The following is a 12,410-nucleotide window of genomic DNA, read 5'->3' as shown; positions in this document are numbered from 1 at the left end:
AGTCCTGGGGCTTGAACTCAGGGCTTGAGCACTGTCCCTGGCTTCTTTTTGCTCAAGCCTAGCACTCTGCCAACTCGAGCCACAGCATCACTTCTGGCCTTTTCTATTTATGTGGTGCTGAGGAATCAAACCTAGGGCTTCATGTATACAAGGCAAGCACTTGCCACTAGGCCATATTCCCAGCCCTGTTTATGTATCTTTTAACTCACAGAAATTATAGAAAATGACACATTAACATAAGTAGTCTTTTTTGTTGTTGTTTTGGTCCTGGGACTTGAACTTGGGGCCTGGGTACTGTCCCTGAGCTTTTTGCGGCTCAAGGCTAGTACCATATGAGCTATGGCTTTACTTTTAGCCTTTTGGTGGTTAATTGGAGATGAGTCTCATATGGACTTTCCTGCCCAGGTTGGCTTCAAACTGGGATCCTCAGATCTCAGCCTCCTGAGTAGCTAGGATGACAGGTTTGAGACACCAGTGCCCAGCTAAGTAGCCTTATTTACATGATAAATAACTGTTTATATAAATAACTATTTATTTATATGATGAATAACTGGTTTTCAAACCACAGACACAATCAGAAGAGTGATACTGTTTTACACTTTGCAGATTTTACTGTCTGGCTTAGAGGGACAGCTGGATTCTCAAGTCTTCTTTTCAGCTTGATTTGCCATTAGTGTTTCACACCTCAGAGATAGATCTGGAAATCACCCATCATGCCTTAGTGTTACTATGAAAATGATCACCTTGTAGATGCCTTGGAAAGGTTTCGAAACCTTTGGGTTCCCTAGACTACACTTTGAGAACTACTGGTTGGCCTGCCCACTGAATAATCCATTCTAACCTATGCTGCTTTATGTCAGACCCTCATGGATCCTAAGTATTAGTGACCTGGTATCAAAATCCTTTGAGCAGAAACAGCCTTTAGGGGACCCTCTGGCATCTGCTTGGAATCTGGCATGAGGAATACTCCAAGGACGCCCCAGGAACAGTGGCGAGAGCCCTGTGCTGGGCGCTTGCTCTGGCTTTCTTGGGGCCATTTGAACGGGGTGGGGCTGCCCTACTCTGGCAGCTTCCTGTGCCCATGATGGCAGGCCCACCTCCCTGTCTGCCACATGGCATGGCTGCGGTGCATGCCCCTTGCAGCGACAGCACTGCTTTGCTGAAGCAAGGGAGCCAGGAAAACCGAGCGGACTCACCCCGGATTTGCCCGTCTCCCTCCAGTGCCTCTCCCCAGCCCGTGGCCCCACCTCTACTCTGAGCAGAGCTGAAGGCAGCAGGCACGCTATGCTCCTGTAGCCCTGTAGCAGAGCCCCTCTTCTCTCGGAAGCCTCTGGGTGCCCCCAGCTGCTCCGCCCCTGCTGCTCTGCCTGACCTTGGTCCTCACTGGAACTAGGATGTCCCTTGAACACCTGGCTTCTTTGGAGCCAGAAGCAGGGCCCGTTTACCTAGTAAGATTTGGTTGGAAAAGCAAATGATGTATATGCATTTGCTTGCATCAGATACCTAGTTCCCTTGTGCCCCAACTCACCTATGCACACCATGTGTGTACACATTTCACACACTTCTCATACTGAAGTTTCTTCTGCCCTCTAGACATTATATAAATTCTCACAGCATCATGACAGATGAATTGGCTTCCCAACGTGTCCTGATTTTCAGACACACACACACACACACACACACAGATCTTGCTATGAGTTAAAGCCTAATCAGTTGCCCCGGCATGCATTCCAAGCCCTGTGTGGTCTGCCATGAGCCCTACTTATGGAGACATTCAGACTTGCACCACGCGTGCGGTATGGGCCAGCTCTTGCCTGTCGATGTGTTGGTGAGCACTGGCACATGCACACTGATAATGACAGGCATTGTGCCCTTTACGGCTCTGTAGACTATGTTCCCCCAGTTCCCTATAGCAAGCCCAGCCTCCTAAGTTCCTATTAATCATCTGGTTGGCTGGTGACTAGCCCTCTGCACTGGATGGTATCAGTCCTTTTGTTTGGCTCACTGGACAGTTACCAGTACTGTTCCAGTTCAAGGCCAGCATAGGCTTCCATAGTAAGACTGTGTCAGTGAGCAAAACCGTCCCTGCCATGTGGAAAATCTACCCCACCGTGAGTCTCAGGTCCTGTTTTGTGTTTTGTTCCTCCAGCGCCTGACCACATCTTATCCTGGTGAGCAGAGGGAGACAGTACTGCAAGCCTACATCAGCAATGACCTGTTGGACTGTCACAGCCACGGCCAGGTTGGTAGAAGTGCCAGGGCCAGCAGGGCCTTCGTTCCCAGGGAAGGAGCCTAGCCTGCTCCTGGCATGGTGCTGTGCCCCAGCCTTGCTGCTCTCTGCGTCAGAAAACCCCATGCTGACTCACACGGAAAGAGGGAAAGCCCTGGGAATTGGAGAAAAGGAGAAATGGCAGAAAATCTCCAGAGAAAGGAATCAAGTAGCATTTCTAACCTTGCTGAAGTGAGGACACTTACTAGAAGAGAGGGAATAGACTTTTTGAGTCGTTGATGCCTGGACTTCTCTCTAGACAAAGATGGATTCTGTCCCACACTGCTTTCAAGACATGTGTCCATCCCAGAAATAAATATTTCTCTTAGCAAACACCTTTTATGACTAAAGGAGTCCTTTCCCCAGAATGTGTCTCTTTTCTTTGGGCTTGAACTCAGGGCCTGGGTGCTATCCTTGAGCACTCTAACACTCAAACCACAGTCCTACTTCCAGCCTTTCCTGGTGGTTAATTGGAGATGAGAGTCTCAAAGGCTTTCAGGGGACAAAGCCACATTGCCAGTATCCTGGAACAGAGTTGGCGTGGCTCAGTGCTTACCTCTCATTTTACAGTCAGACTGCTTTCCCCTGCCTTTGATAGAACTCTGCCCACCTGGGCCCCAAAGCAGAGAGCCTCCCGTGAGCGTTTGCCTGCCCAGCCCTGGGCCAGGAGGCTGTGGGGCAGGCCGTGGGCCCAGCTGCTTCCATGCCTCAGTTATTTGGCCTTTGAGGAGAAAGGGATGGAACCTGGCTGATTTCTCATTGCCCAGTACTGTCTTGACATTTGGTCTTCAGGGACCATTATCCTAGGCCAGCGTCCCCCTTCTAGAACTTTGTTGTTGTCATTTCTTATACTGTTGAGAATTTATGTGGTGGTTTTGTTTGGGGTTTTGCTGTTTCTAGAGTTCGAGCACAAGGCCTTGCTTGGCTTGCTTGCCTGGCCAGTGCTCACCACGTGAGCCATGCCTCCAGCCCGCTTTTTTTGCTGGTAATTTTAGAAATGGAATCTCACGGACTTTTCTGACTAGGCTGGCTTCAAACTACGATCCTCTGGATATCAGCCAGTTGAGTAGGTAGAGTTGTCGGTGTGAGCACCAGCACCATCAAAAACTTTAACTCTTAGTGGCGCTGTGACCCAAGTGGTAGAGTGCTAGCCTTGAGCACCAAGAGGCTCAGGGACAGTGCCCAGGCTGTGAGTTCAAGCCCCCAAACCAACAACAACAAAACAAAACAAAAACCTTGTTTAACAAAAGGCCTATTTGCCGGAGTTCTGTGGTGTTTGGAGGAAGCATCATGAGCTGTGTTTTGGCCCTGCCCCTGTAACTAGAAAAGCCCAGCACCCAGTTCAGCCGACTGCTGGCTTCCTATGAGTGTAATGGGCTGCATAACGCATTTAATTAGAAGTCTCGATAAGTTCTTTGTGCCAAGTCTCAGCAAATATCAGTTGGAAGTCAAGACTTCAGGTGAAGTGTTTGGCTTTAGACTGTTTATGAAAATGAGTTCAGTCCAGAGCAGCCAAGGCGGCTGCTGAGCTGTCCTGTCCTCTCCTGACGCGGCTCCCATGCTTGCCCCGCAGAGGAGCGTGCTGCAGCTGCTGCACTCCAAGAGCGAGGTGGTGCGCCAGTACATGGCCAGGCTCATCAACGCGCTGGCGTCCCTGGCAGAAGGTGAGACCGGCGGGCTCCCCACGCCCTCCCCACGCCGTCCCGCCTCCCCAAACCATCCCAGGCTCATTCCCCTCGTCCCCTGTGCACATTGTTCTTGTCATGTTGTTTTAGTTCTGTCAGAGCAAATTGTTGTGACCTTTGGAGTTTATTTTTTAACTTTTCTGGCTCTATAACTACGATTCATATTGCTTTGAAATACATTACATGTAACTCTTTTTTTCCTTTTTTATTTCTTTTTTGGTGGTGCTGGAGTTTGAACTTGGCTAGGCTGGTGCTCTGTGCCTGCACCACGCCTCCAGCCCCCCCTTTTCTGTAACTTTCTACCTGAAGGCTGATCTTTCAATAGCCTGCAATAACTTAAAAGAACTTGAACATTCCCCAAATAAAATGCCACCGTAACCAAATTTAAAATGATTTTTACCAAGTGCCTTTATCTTTCATACATTCTTAGTTTGAGCTTTTGTTGTGACTGTGTGCCAGTACTAGGGCTTGAACTAAGGGCCTCACCTTCTCACTTGGCTTTTTTGCTCAAGGCTGGCGCCCTACCACTCGAGCCACACCTATATTTCTGTCTTCTTGGTGGATAATTGAAAATAAGAGTCTCACAGACTTCCCTGCCCAGTCTAGCTTTGAGTCTCCATCCTCACCTGAGATTATAAGCATGAGCTCTTTTTTAATGTGAATAAAGGAGTTTTCAAGTGATGAATAATACAAGATACTCCAAAAGTTTATTTCTTGACTCTTTAATTTTTCCATCCAAGTGACTGGCATTTATTATCAGCCAGGGTATATGCAGTGAGGACCATTTTCTAATAACCCTGCTAAAATTTAGGTCCTGAATGAACATCTCTGTATCAGTATAGGAGTGCACTGCAGGCTCATGACCACGCTGGGCTCATTAGAGGGCCTCGGCGAGGGCTCCCACCTTCCTCAGCCCTGGGCATGCCCTGAACCTCTCTAGAGGCCCAGGAAACATGGCCATAGGACTCCTTGTCTGCCTCTGTTGAAAAGGCCAATGGACTCCTCATGCACAGAAGCTCCCACTTCTCCTCAGAGCCACTGAAGACTGCTCCCACGCACTGTGCCATGACTTGTGTTAGCTTTGCGGAAGTGAAGTTTTCTTTTCTTTTCTTTTTTTTCTTTTTTTTTTTTTTGGCCAGTCCTGGGCCTTGGACTCAGGGCCTGAGCACTGTCCCTGGCTTTCTTTTGCTCAAGGCTAGCACTCTGCCACTTGAGCCACAGCGCCACTTCTGGCCATTTTCTATATATGTGGTGCTGGGGAATTGAACCCAGGGCTTCATGTATATGAGTCAAGCACTCTTGCCACTAGGCCATATCCCCAGCCCCTTTTCTTTTCTTTTCTTTTCTTTTCTTTTCTTTTCTTGGGCTTGAAGTCAGGGTCTGGGCACTGTTCTGAGTCTTTTTGTACTCAAGGCTAGCGCCCTACCACTTGAGCCACAGCACCACTTCTGACTTTTTCTGAGTAGTGTATTGGAGATAAGAGTTTCATAGACTTTTCTGCCCTGGCTGTCTTCAAACTGCAATTCTCAGATCTCAGCCTCCTGAGTAGCTAGGATTACAGGTGTGAGCCCCCAGCACCCTGCTAGGAAATGAAGTTGTCTATTCATTTACATAATTAGTTGGATAAAACCAACTATCAGAAAAAATACATTCTTTTTTAGAAGACAGGGTTTACTTAGGTAGCCAAGGCTGGAATTACAGGCATATACCACCACATCGGGCTCAGAAGAAATATACTTTAATGCTTTCTTTTTTTTTTTTTTTTTTTTTTTGGCAGTCCTGGGGCTTGGACTCAGGGCCTGAGCACTGTCCCTGGCTTCTTTTTGTTTGCTCAAGGCTAGCACTCTGCCACTTGAGCCACAGCGCCACTTCTGGCCGTTTTCTATATATGTGGTGCTGGGGAATCAAACCCAGGGCTTCATGTATAGGAGGCAAGCACTCTAGCCACTAGGCCATATCCCCAGCCCCCTTAATGCTTTCTTGTAGAAGATAAAATTACCCAAACTGCTGGGTTACAGGCAAAGAAAGTTCTCATAGAAGGTGTTTTTGGAACATACCATATTAATTCTTTCTCTCTCTCCTGTCTCACCTCTGGCGTACTGCTAGGTCGCCTCTACCTTGCCCAGAATACAAAGGTGCTCCGGATGCTGGAGGGAAGGCTGAAGGAGGACGACAAGGATGTCATCACCCGGGAGAATGTTCTCGGGGCCCTGCAGAAGTTCAGCCTCAGGTGACGACCCCACGGTGGCTCTCGGTAGCTTCTGTGAAGTCAGCTTGGGAGTATTAAAGCCATGCTTTAGCTCCTATGTAACTCCCGTAATAAGCCAGCAAGCGGACGATACTTTGCTGCGGGCACTGAGGGGAGGCTGTGTGACAGCTCCTCTCTAAGCCTGTCCTGCTCCGGGCCTCTGTGCTGAAGAGACATTGCCTGAAAGCACTGTTCATTGTCCCCATGCGTTAGGTCAGTGGTACCAGCTGGGGCCTGCTTTGCGTCTCCGCCGTGAGGCAAGTTTGAGAGAAACACATGGATAGTTTTCAACTTGCTCCCAGCCCCTGTGGAACCGAGGTGGCGGTCGGTCCTGCGGGGGTCGGGGTTAGGGTGTCCTGCTCCTCGGGTTCATCCCAGCAGCTCACCCCTAATCTTGGCCTGCACCTTTTAGGGCTTCGAATCTGTGCATCAGACATCCAGAATTCAGATGCTAGAACCATATCTGGTGTCCACCTGTAGCTCTTTTTTGTTCTTGTTAGAGATCAGAACTCGAACTCAGTGTCTGATGTTCTACTGCCAGCCCAAGGGTTGGTTGGTTCTTTTTTTTCACCTATAGCTTTTTACAAATCAGTGACTTACTGAAGTGTATTTTACCAGCCATACAGTTCACCAGCCTAAGTGGCAAACCAGTGATCTTTAGCAGATTGCAATTGAACAGCCGTAACCATGACTTAGTTTAGAATATTTCCATCCCCACTAGACACCTCAGCCCCATAACAGTGCCTCCTCGTCCCCACCCCAGGCAGCCGCCACGGTGCACTGCGTGGTGCGCTCGTCCGGTGCATGTCTGCAATGGCGTGGGCATGAGTTCTCTTTGACGTGTCGGTACTTTTTGTTTTTCCTTTTTCTGGTACTGATAATGGACCTCGTGCTCTTACTTGGCTTTTGTGCTCAAGGCTGGTGCTCTGCCACTCTAGGCACACACCTTCACTTCTGGCTTTTTGCTGAGTAATGGGAGACTCTTAGCTCCAGTGAACAGATTTTCTTTCCCAGGCTAACTTCAGGTCTGACCCTCCTGAGGCTTGGACTCAGGGCCTGACCACTGTCCCTGGCTTCTCTTTGCTTGCAGCTAGCACTCTACCACTTGAGCCACAGCCCCCTTTCATGGCTTTTTCTATATATGTGGTGCTGAGGAATCAAACCCAAGGCTTCATGTATATGAGGCAAGCACTCTTGCCACTAGGCCATATTCCCAGCCCCTCAGCATTTTGATTCATCTTTCTCTGAACACACCTTCTCCCCATCAAATGTGTTGGTATTGGGCCTAATGACCCAGAAGCCTAGGAAGTTGAAGTGCTCTTAAGTGTGTACAGGCTTCAGGGACAGGTTCAAGCTGCTGTTTGCAGCTTGTGCTGGCTGTGTAGACTAAAAAGAGCTTCCGGGGTCTCAAGTTGCCCTTCCATAGAGCTCTGGACTCTGTAAGGAGAGAGTAGCTCACTTGAAGACACGATACTTTCATGGTAACTCAGATATTTACTGCCAATTTATTTTTTTCCTCTGAACTGTCATTTAAGCTTTTCTGTTCTGCCATGCAGTCTCCATTGATCAGACCAGTTGAGGGCTTAAAGATGGCAAGTGCAGACTGGTTCTCCTGCCCTGAGTGGTTATTTTACCCCCAATATATTGACCAGGGTAGGCATGTGCTGGCCCCTCAGGTGTTCAGATGTTCAGGTAATTCAAGTGGTTTCTTGTGACCACTCGCGTCATGTCACACAATGACATTCACCATTATACATTTGAAGGAGGCTTTGGATTTTCTAGGATTTTTCTTTTCTGGTACTGGGGATTGAGCCCAGGGCCTTACGCTTACTGGGTTAAGTGCTCTACCACTTGAACCATGCCTCCAACCTGGCCTTGGTGCGATATTACATCAGACTTTAAATAGAAAATTCCTTGTCATCTGTCATTAACCATCTCCATCTATAGAGTTGACTCAGTGTGTCTTCTGCACACCCTGACTGCGGCAGTGCCCTCTGTCCCTTCCTCCCACAAGTCCCGTGTGAGCTCATTCACCTGAGGCTATTTCATGCCAGGCGCCCGCTGCAGACGGCGATGATTCGAGATGGCCTCATCTTCTGGCTGATCGACATTCTGAAGGAGCCCGACTGCCTGTCTGACTACACTCTGGAATACTCGGTGGCCTTGCTCATGAACCTCTGCCTCCGCAGCGCAGGTGTGGCAGCCCCTCCCCACGAGTGCACCCTGCTTCTGAGTTCTGGGTGGGGCACGGGGAGGGAGCGTCCTGACCAGGAATCCGGACTCCAGGGGGACCATTAGGGCGCACTGCTGCTTTCCCTTGTGGAGAGACAAGGACCATGAAAGCATTTCCAGCTAGGTAAGAAGCTAGTCTGTCCCTGAAGCCATAATGCCATTCTGACCTTGGAAAGAATGTTTTATTTATATGGTCATGTCTGCATGAAGAGGAAATTAAATTCATTTTCCCTCATCTTAATGCATTATTCAAAGGTGTGGGAGGTTAGGAAGGAGGATCTCTTCTCTGGAGACAGAGGACAGGGTTCCCAGCACTGCCCAGGATTAAGTTGGTGGCAGACATAGTGACATTGTCAGGTTTCTTGCTCACCGCTGTCTTCCCACCCAGGCCTGAAGGTGGAGGTTGATGTGAGCTGAGAGCTGTTTGCATCTATACTCAGCGAAGGTGTGGATTCACCTCTGTGCACGTAACCAGCTCGTTCTAGCTGCTCTGTTAGCTGAGATGCCAGAAACTTGTTTAGAATAGACGCCAGGTCCAGGCTGGAGTCGCCTGTGTCTAACCAGGTAGAGAGGAAAGTGGCCTGGACCAGGGCTGGCTCACGGGTGCTGGTTAGAAAGGCTTCACCTTTGGTGCAGTGTACTCTAAGCCACTTACCTGTGTTGTTGACAGGGAATGACTGTTACATCCGGGTTCTCCCAAAATGCCTGTGCAGAAGGCCTTGTCTTTTAATATTCCTGTCACATTCTGATGACTTTCTTAATGAGCTTGGCTTTCTCTGCAGTATGCTCATGACATTGGCCCGCAGGACATGGCTCATCCCGGTTATCCACTTTCTTTTTTTTTTACCCTGTGTCTCTCAATTTTGGTATTCCCTTTCAATTTCCTAGTTCTAATACCAGTATACACGGTTTCCAATATGCTCAGATAAGATTACAGAGATAGTGTAGATACAATCACAAGAAGGTGATACACTAATCATTTTTCTTGAATAAAGAGCTCCAGAGCTGTCATTCTTTTTTTTTTTTTTTTTTATGGCCAGTCCTGGGGCTTGAACTCAGGGCCTGAGCACTGTCCCTGGCTTCTTTTTGCTCAAGGCTAGCACTCTGCCACTTGAGCCACAGCGCCACTTCTGGCTGTTTTCTGTATATGTGGTGCTGGGGAATTGAACCCAGGGCTTCATGTATACGAGGCGAGCACTCTTGCCACTAGGCCATCTCCCCAGCCCCCCGGTTATCCACTTTCCCCACAAGGCCCCAGCAACAGCCATCCATGAGCTCCTGAGTCCCAGGGTGCATGTGTTGGGGCCCTGCCTGGACGCTGGCTTACTTCATTCTACTGGCCCTTTGAACCAGGTGTTAAAAGGGGAGGAAACTGAGGCCTGGAGTGGTTAGACCACTTGCTCCTATGCAGAGAAGCCAAGCTTTGTCCTGAGAATGCCTGGCATGGGCAGCCATGTCACCTTGTGCTTTTCCTTGTTTTCCACAGGGAAGAACATGTGTGCCAAGGTGGCGGGGCTGGTGCTCAAAGTGCTTTCGGATCTCCTTGGCCATGAAAACCACGAGGTACTCAGTCAGCACTGCTGGCCACGGGCTGCAGGGTGGTGATGGGGTCCCCAGTGCTGGGGCCCTCACAGGCTGGAGTCGGGCTAGACAAGTATGTGAATATGGCCTCTTTTGGGTGCTTCCATAAGTGATCAAATAGTTTCTGATTTGGCCCACAGAGGCAGTAGTTGTCCCTCACGCTGCTTCTCTGGCCGACTGCCCTTGCTGGTGTGGCCAGTTCCCTGTTCATTTTCCTCATCGCCTGTCCTGCTTCATCCCCACGCCCACACTCCCCTGTGTGTTAGTATCTGTGTGTGGCCATGCGTGGGGCCTCGGAATAGACATGACACTGGTCTTGTGTGCTTCATTTGCATAAGTGGTAATGAGTCTAGAGCTCATCCAGATCATAACTCATCCCAGTGCTTGAGGCCTTTCTGGGGTACTTTGCACACCTTATTTGTTAAGTCTCATTACTGATGACACTCCCTGGCCTACGGCCCACCATGTTACCTGCCATGTGGAGGGCGGACATTTCAGTGGCCTCTACTCTACTACCGCGGCCTGGCTCATGCTGTGGTCTGCAGTGACCAGGGTCACGCCACCGGCAACCTCCGCATGGAAGTTCCACTGCACAGGACTGTCTCATGTTCCTACAAGGAAAATGCTTCTCTTAAGTTTATAAGTAGAATCAAACAACCTAGCAGAACAAAAATAAGAGTAAAGGGGGAAAAAAAGACAGTTGGCAGCATAGTACATTTTGTGATGGCCTATAACATGAAAAGATGCTCAGCATCGCTAGCTGTCAGGGAGATGACAGTGGTAAGATTGGCCAGCAGGAACAGTGTGGTCCAGAGGTGCTGAGTGGCGAGGACACCGACCGTGGAGGCCTTGCTCATCACACGCAGCCATGTGCCATCCTGCCCTTGCTGCATGTTGGGTTCGTCTGGAGAGATAAAGAAGGGTCTGTCCTCAGAGCTCCAAATACAGGAGCACTCAGTAGCATAGGGAAAGGCCATGGAAGCACAGAAGTAGAGGAAGGTTCAGGAAATGGGGGTGCGCATGGGACAGCTCAGGAATGGCTTCCAAGGAGACCTGCCTTGAGATCCGGGTCTAATCTGGGTTTAAAAGGCCGAAACGGCTGTCACATAAAAAACCAAGGAGGAAGAGCTTTTCCAGCCAGGGGAGCTTCAGACACCAAAACTGTCAGGTACATATGGGAGCTCCTTCCAGGTAGGCTCTAGAGGTTGTTTCCTAGGTGGGAGGGGGTGACTTATTTGGCCTGTGTTGCAGACTTTTGGCAGTGATACAAACAGCGAGTGTCAAAGGTAGTGTAGGGATTTGCTTTACTCTCAGTCATGGCTGGCGATGGCCAAGCAAGGACAGCAGCTGAAGTCGGTGTAGGGACCAAACGTGAAGAGGAAGCAGAGAGGAGTCAGCGGAGACTACAGATGACTGTCCTAGAGTGATGAAGTGTCGCAGGAGGATGCTCTGGAGAGAGCGATGGGTTTGGCTTTGAACTCTCATTGTAGCTGTCACACACAAATGAAGATTCTGTCATTTGAAAGGATCCTGAGTTCTCAAGGCCTGGGGATACCCACTCGTCCCTAGCCAGATTGTCCTCGAATGTGCTATCTGATAAAATTGTGTTGGTGTTTAAAAACTTGAAAATGACTGTTTTCTTCCCTCCCCTTATAGATACAGCCCTATGTGAACGGAGCTCTGTACAGCATCCTTTCCATCCCGTCCATTCGTGAGGAGGCCCGAGCAATGGTAAGGACAGGCCTGACACTGCAGGGGCTCCTGCCAGCTCAGCAGGTCACGGCCGCCTCCAGGGCACTCCTGGGAGGGCTGCACGCAGCCTACAGACCCCGGAGAGCACATTCAAAAGGATCCCTAAAATCCTCAGTAGTTGGAAAAATCACAGAAAATTTCTAGCAGGTTTGTTTCCTCAAGGTTGGTAGCATTCTGAGGGTAGCCACGTGGATTATAAAACTGGCCAGTCCTTGGGCATTTGTTCTGATAGTTGAAGTAAAAGAACAGCAGCCAGGTGATTAGGATCGTATTTTGAGAGGGCAAACGTTTTTGCCTCCAGCGATAAAAGCTGCTAAAGCTTTTTCCTTCTTCATTATACCATGTGAAATCAAGGTAACCATGTGCCAGGCGAATGTGTGGCGAAGGGATTAAAGGCATTTCTTCCTAACCACAGACTGGATTCTGTCTGAGCCTCCGGGAACATTCCTCAGTGCTTTTACTTACTTAGAAGAATTGCACTGACAGTCATCTAGTTGGTCATCAAAATCATGTGCACACTGACACAAGAGATGAAGATTTTCTTAAGAACTGTTCTAGATGATCACACAAAACAACAGAACTTAATTACTTCCTGTTTTGTTCTGTTGGGGCCAGTTCTGAGCTTGAACTCAGATCCCATAGC

At 49.1% G+C, this 12,410-nt stretch overlaps 1 protein-coding gene across 1 annotated transcript in view; it reads left to right on the top strand.

Moving 5' to 3' along the window:
• The window catches only part of Armc9 (armadillo repeat containing 9), an 87,857-nt gene that overhangs the window by 33,366 nt on the left and 42,081 nt on the right, over positions 1-12,410 (top strand). Inside the window, exons 12-17 of the mRNA XM_048344540.1 lie at positions 2,150-2,242; positions 3,843-3,933; positions 6,061-6,184; positions 8,257-8,396; positions 9,921-9,997; positions 11,672-11,746. Of these exons, the coding sequence (XP_048200497.1) occupies positions 2,150-2,242; positions 3,843-3,933; positions 6,061-6,184; positions 8,257-8,396; positions 9,921-9,997; positions 11,672-11,746 (600 nt within the window). The remainder of the gene's footprint in view (positions 1-2,149; positions 2,243-3,842; positions 3,934-6,060; positions 6,185-8,256; positions 8,397-9,920; positions 9,998-11,671; positions 11,747-12,410) is intronic.

This window comes from Perognathus longimembris, chromosome 4 (assembly GCF_023159225.1).
Source record: "Perognathus longimembris pacificus isolate PPM17 chromosome 4, ASM2315922v1, whole genome shotgun sequence".
Taxonomy (NCBI): Eukaryota; Metazoa; Chordata; class Mammalia; order Rodentia; family Heteromyidae; genus Perognathus; species Perognathus longimembris.
The sequence above is the reverse complement of the archived record's forward strand: the minus strand, read 5'-3'. Positions and strand labels throughout refer to the sequence as shown.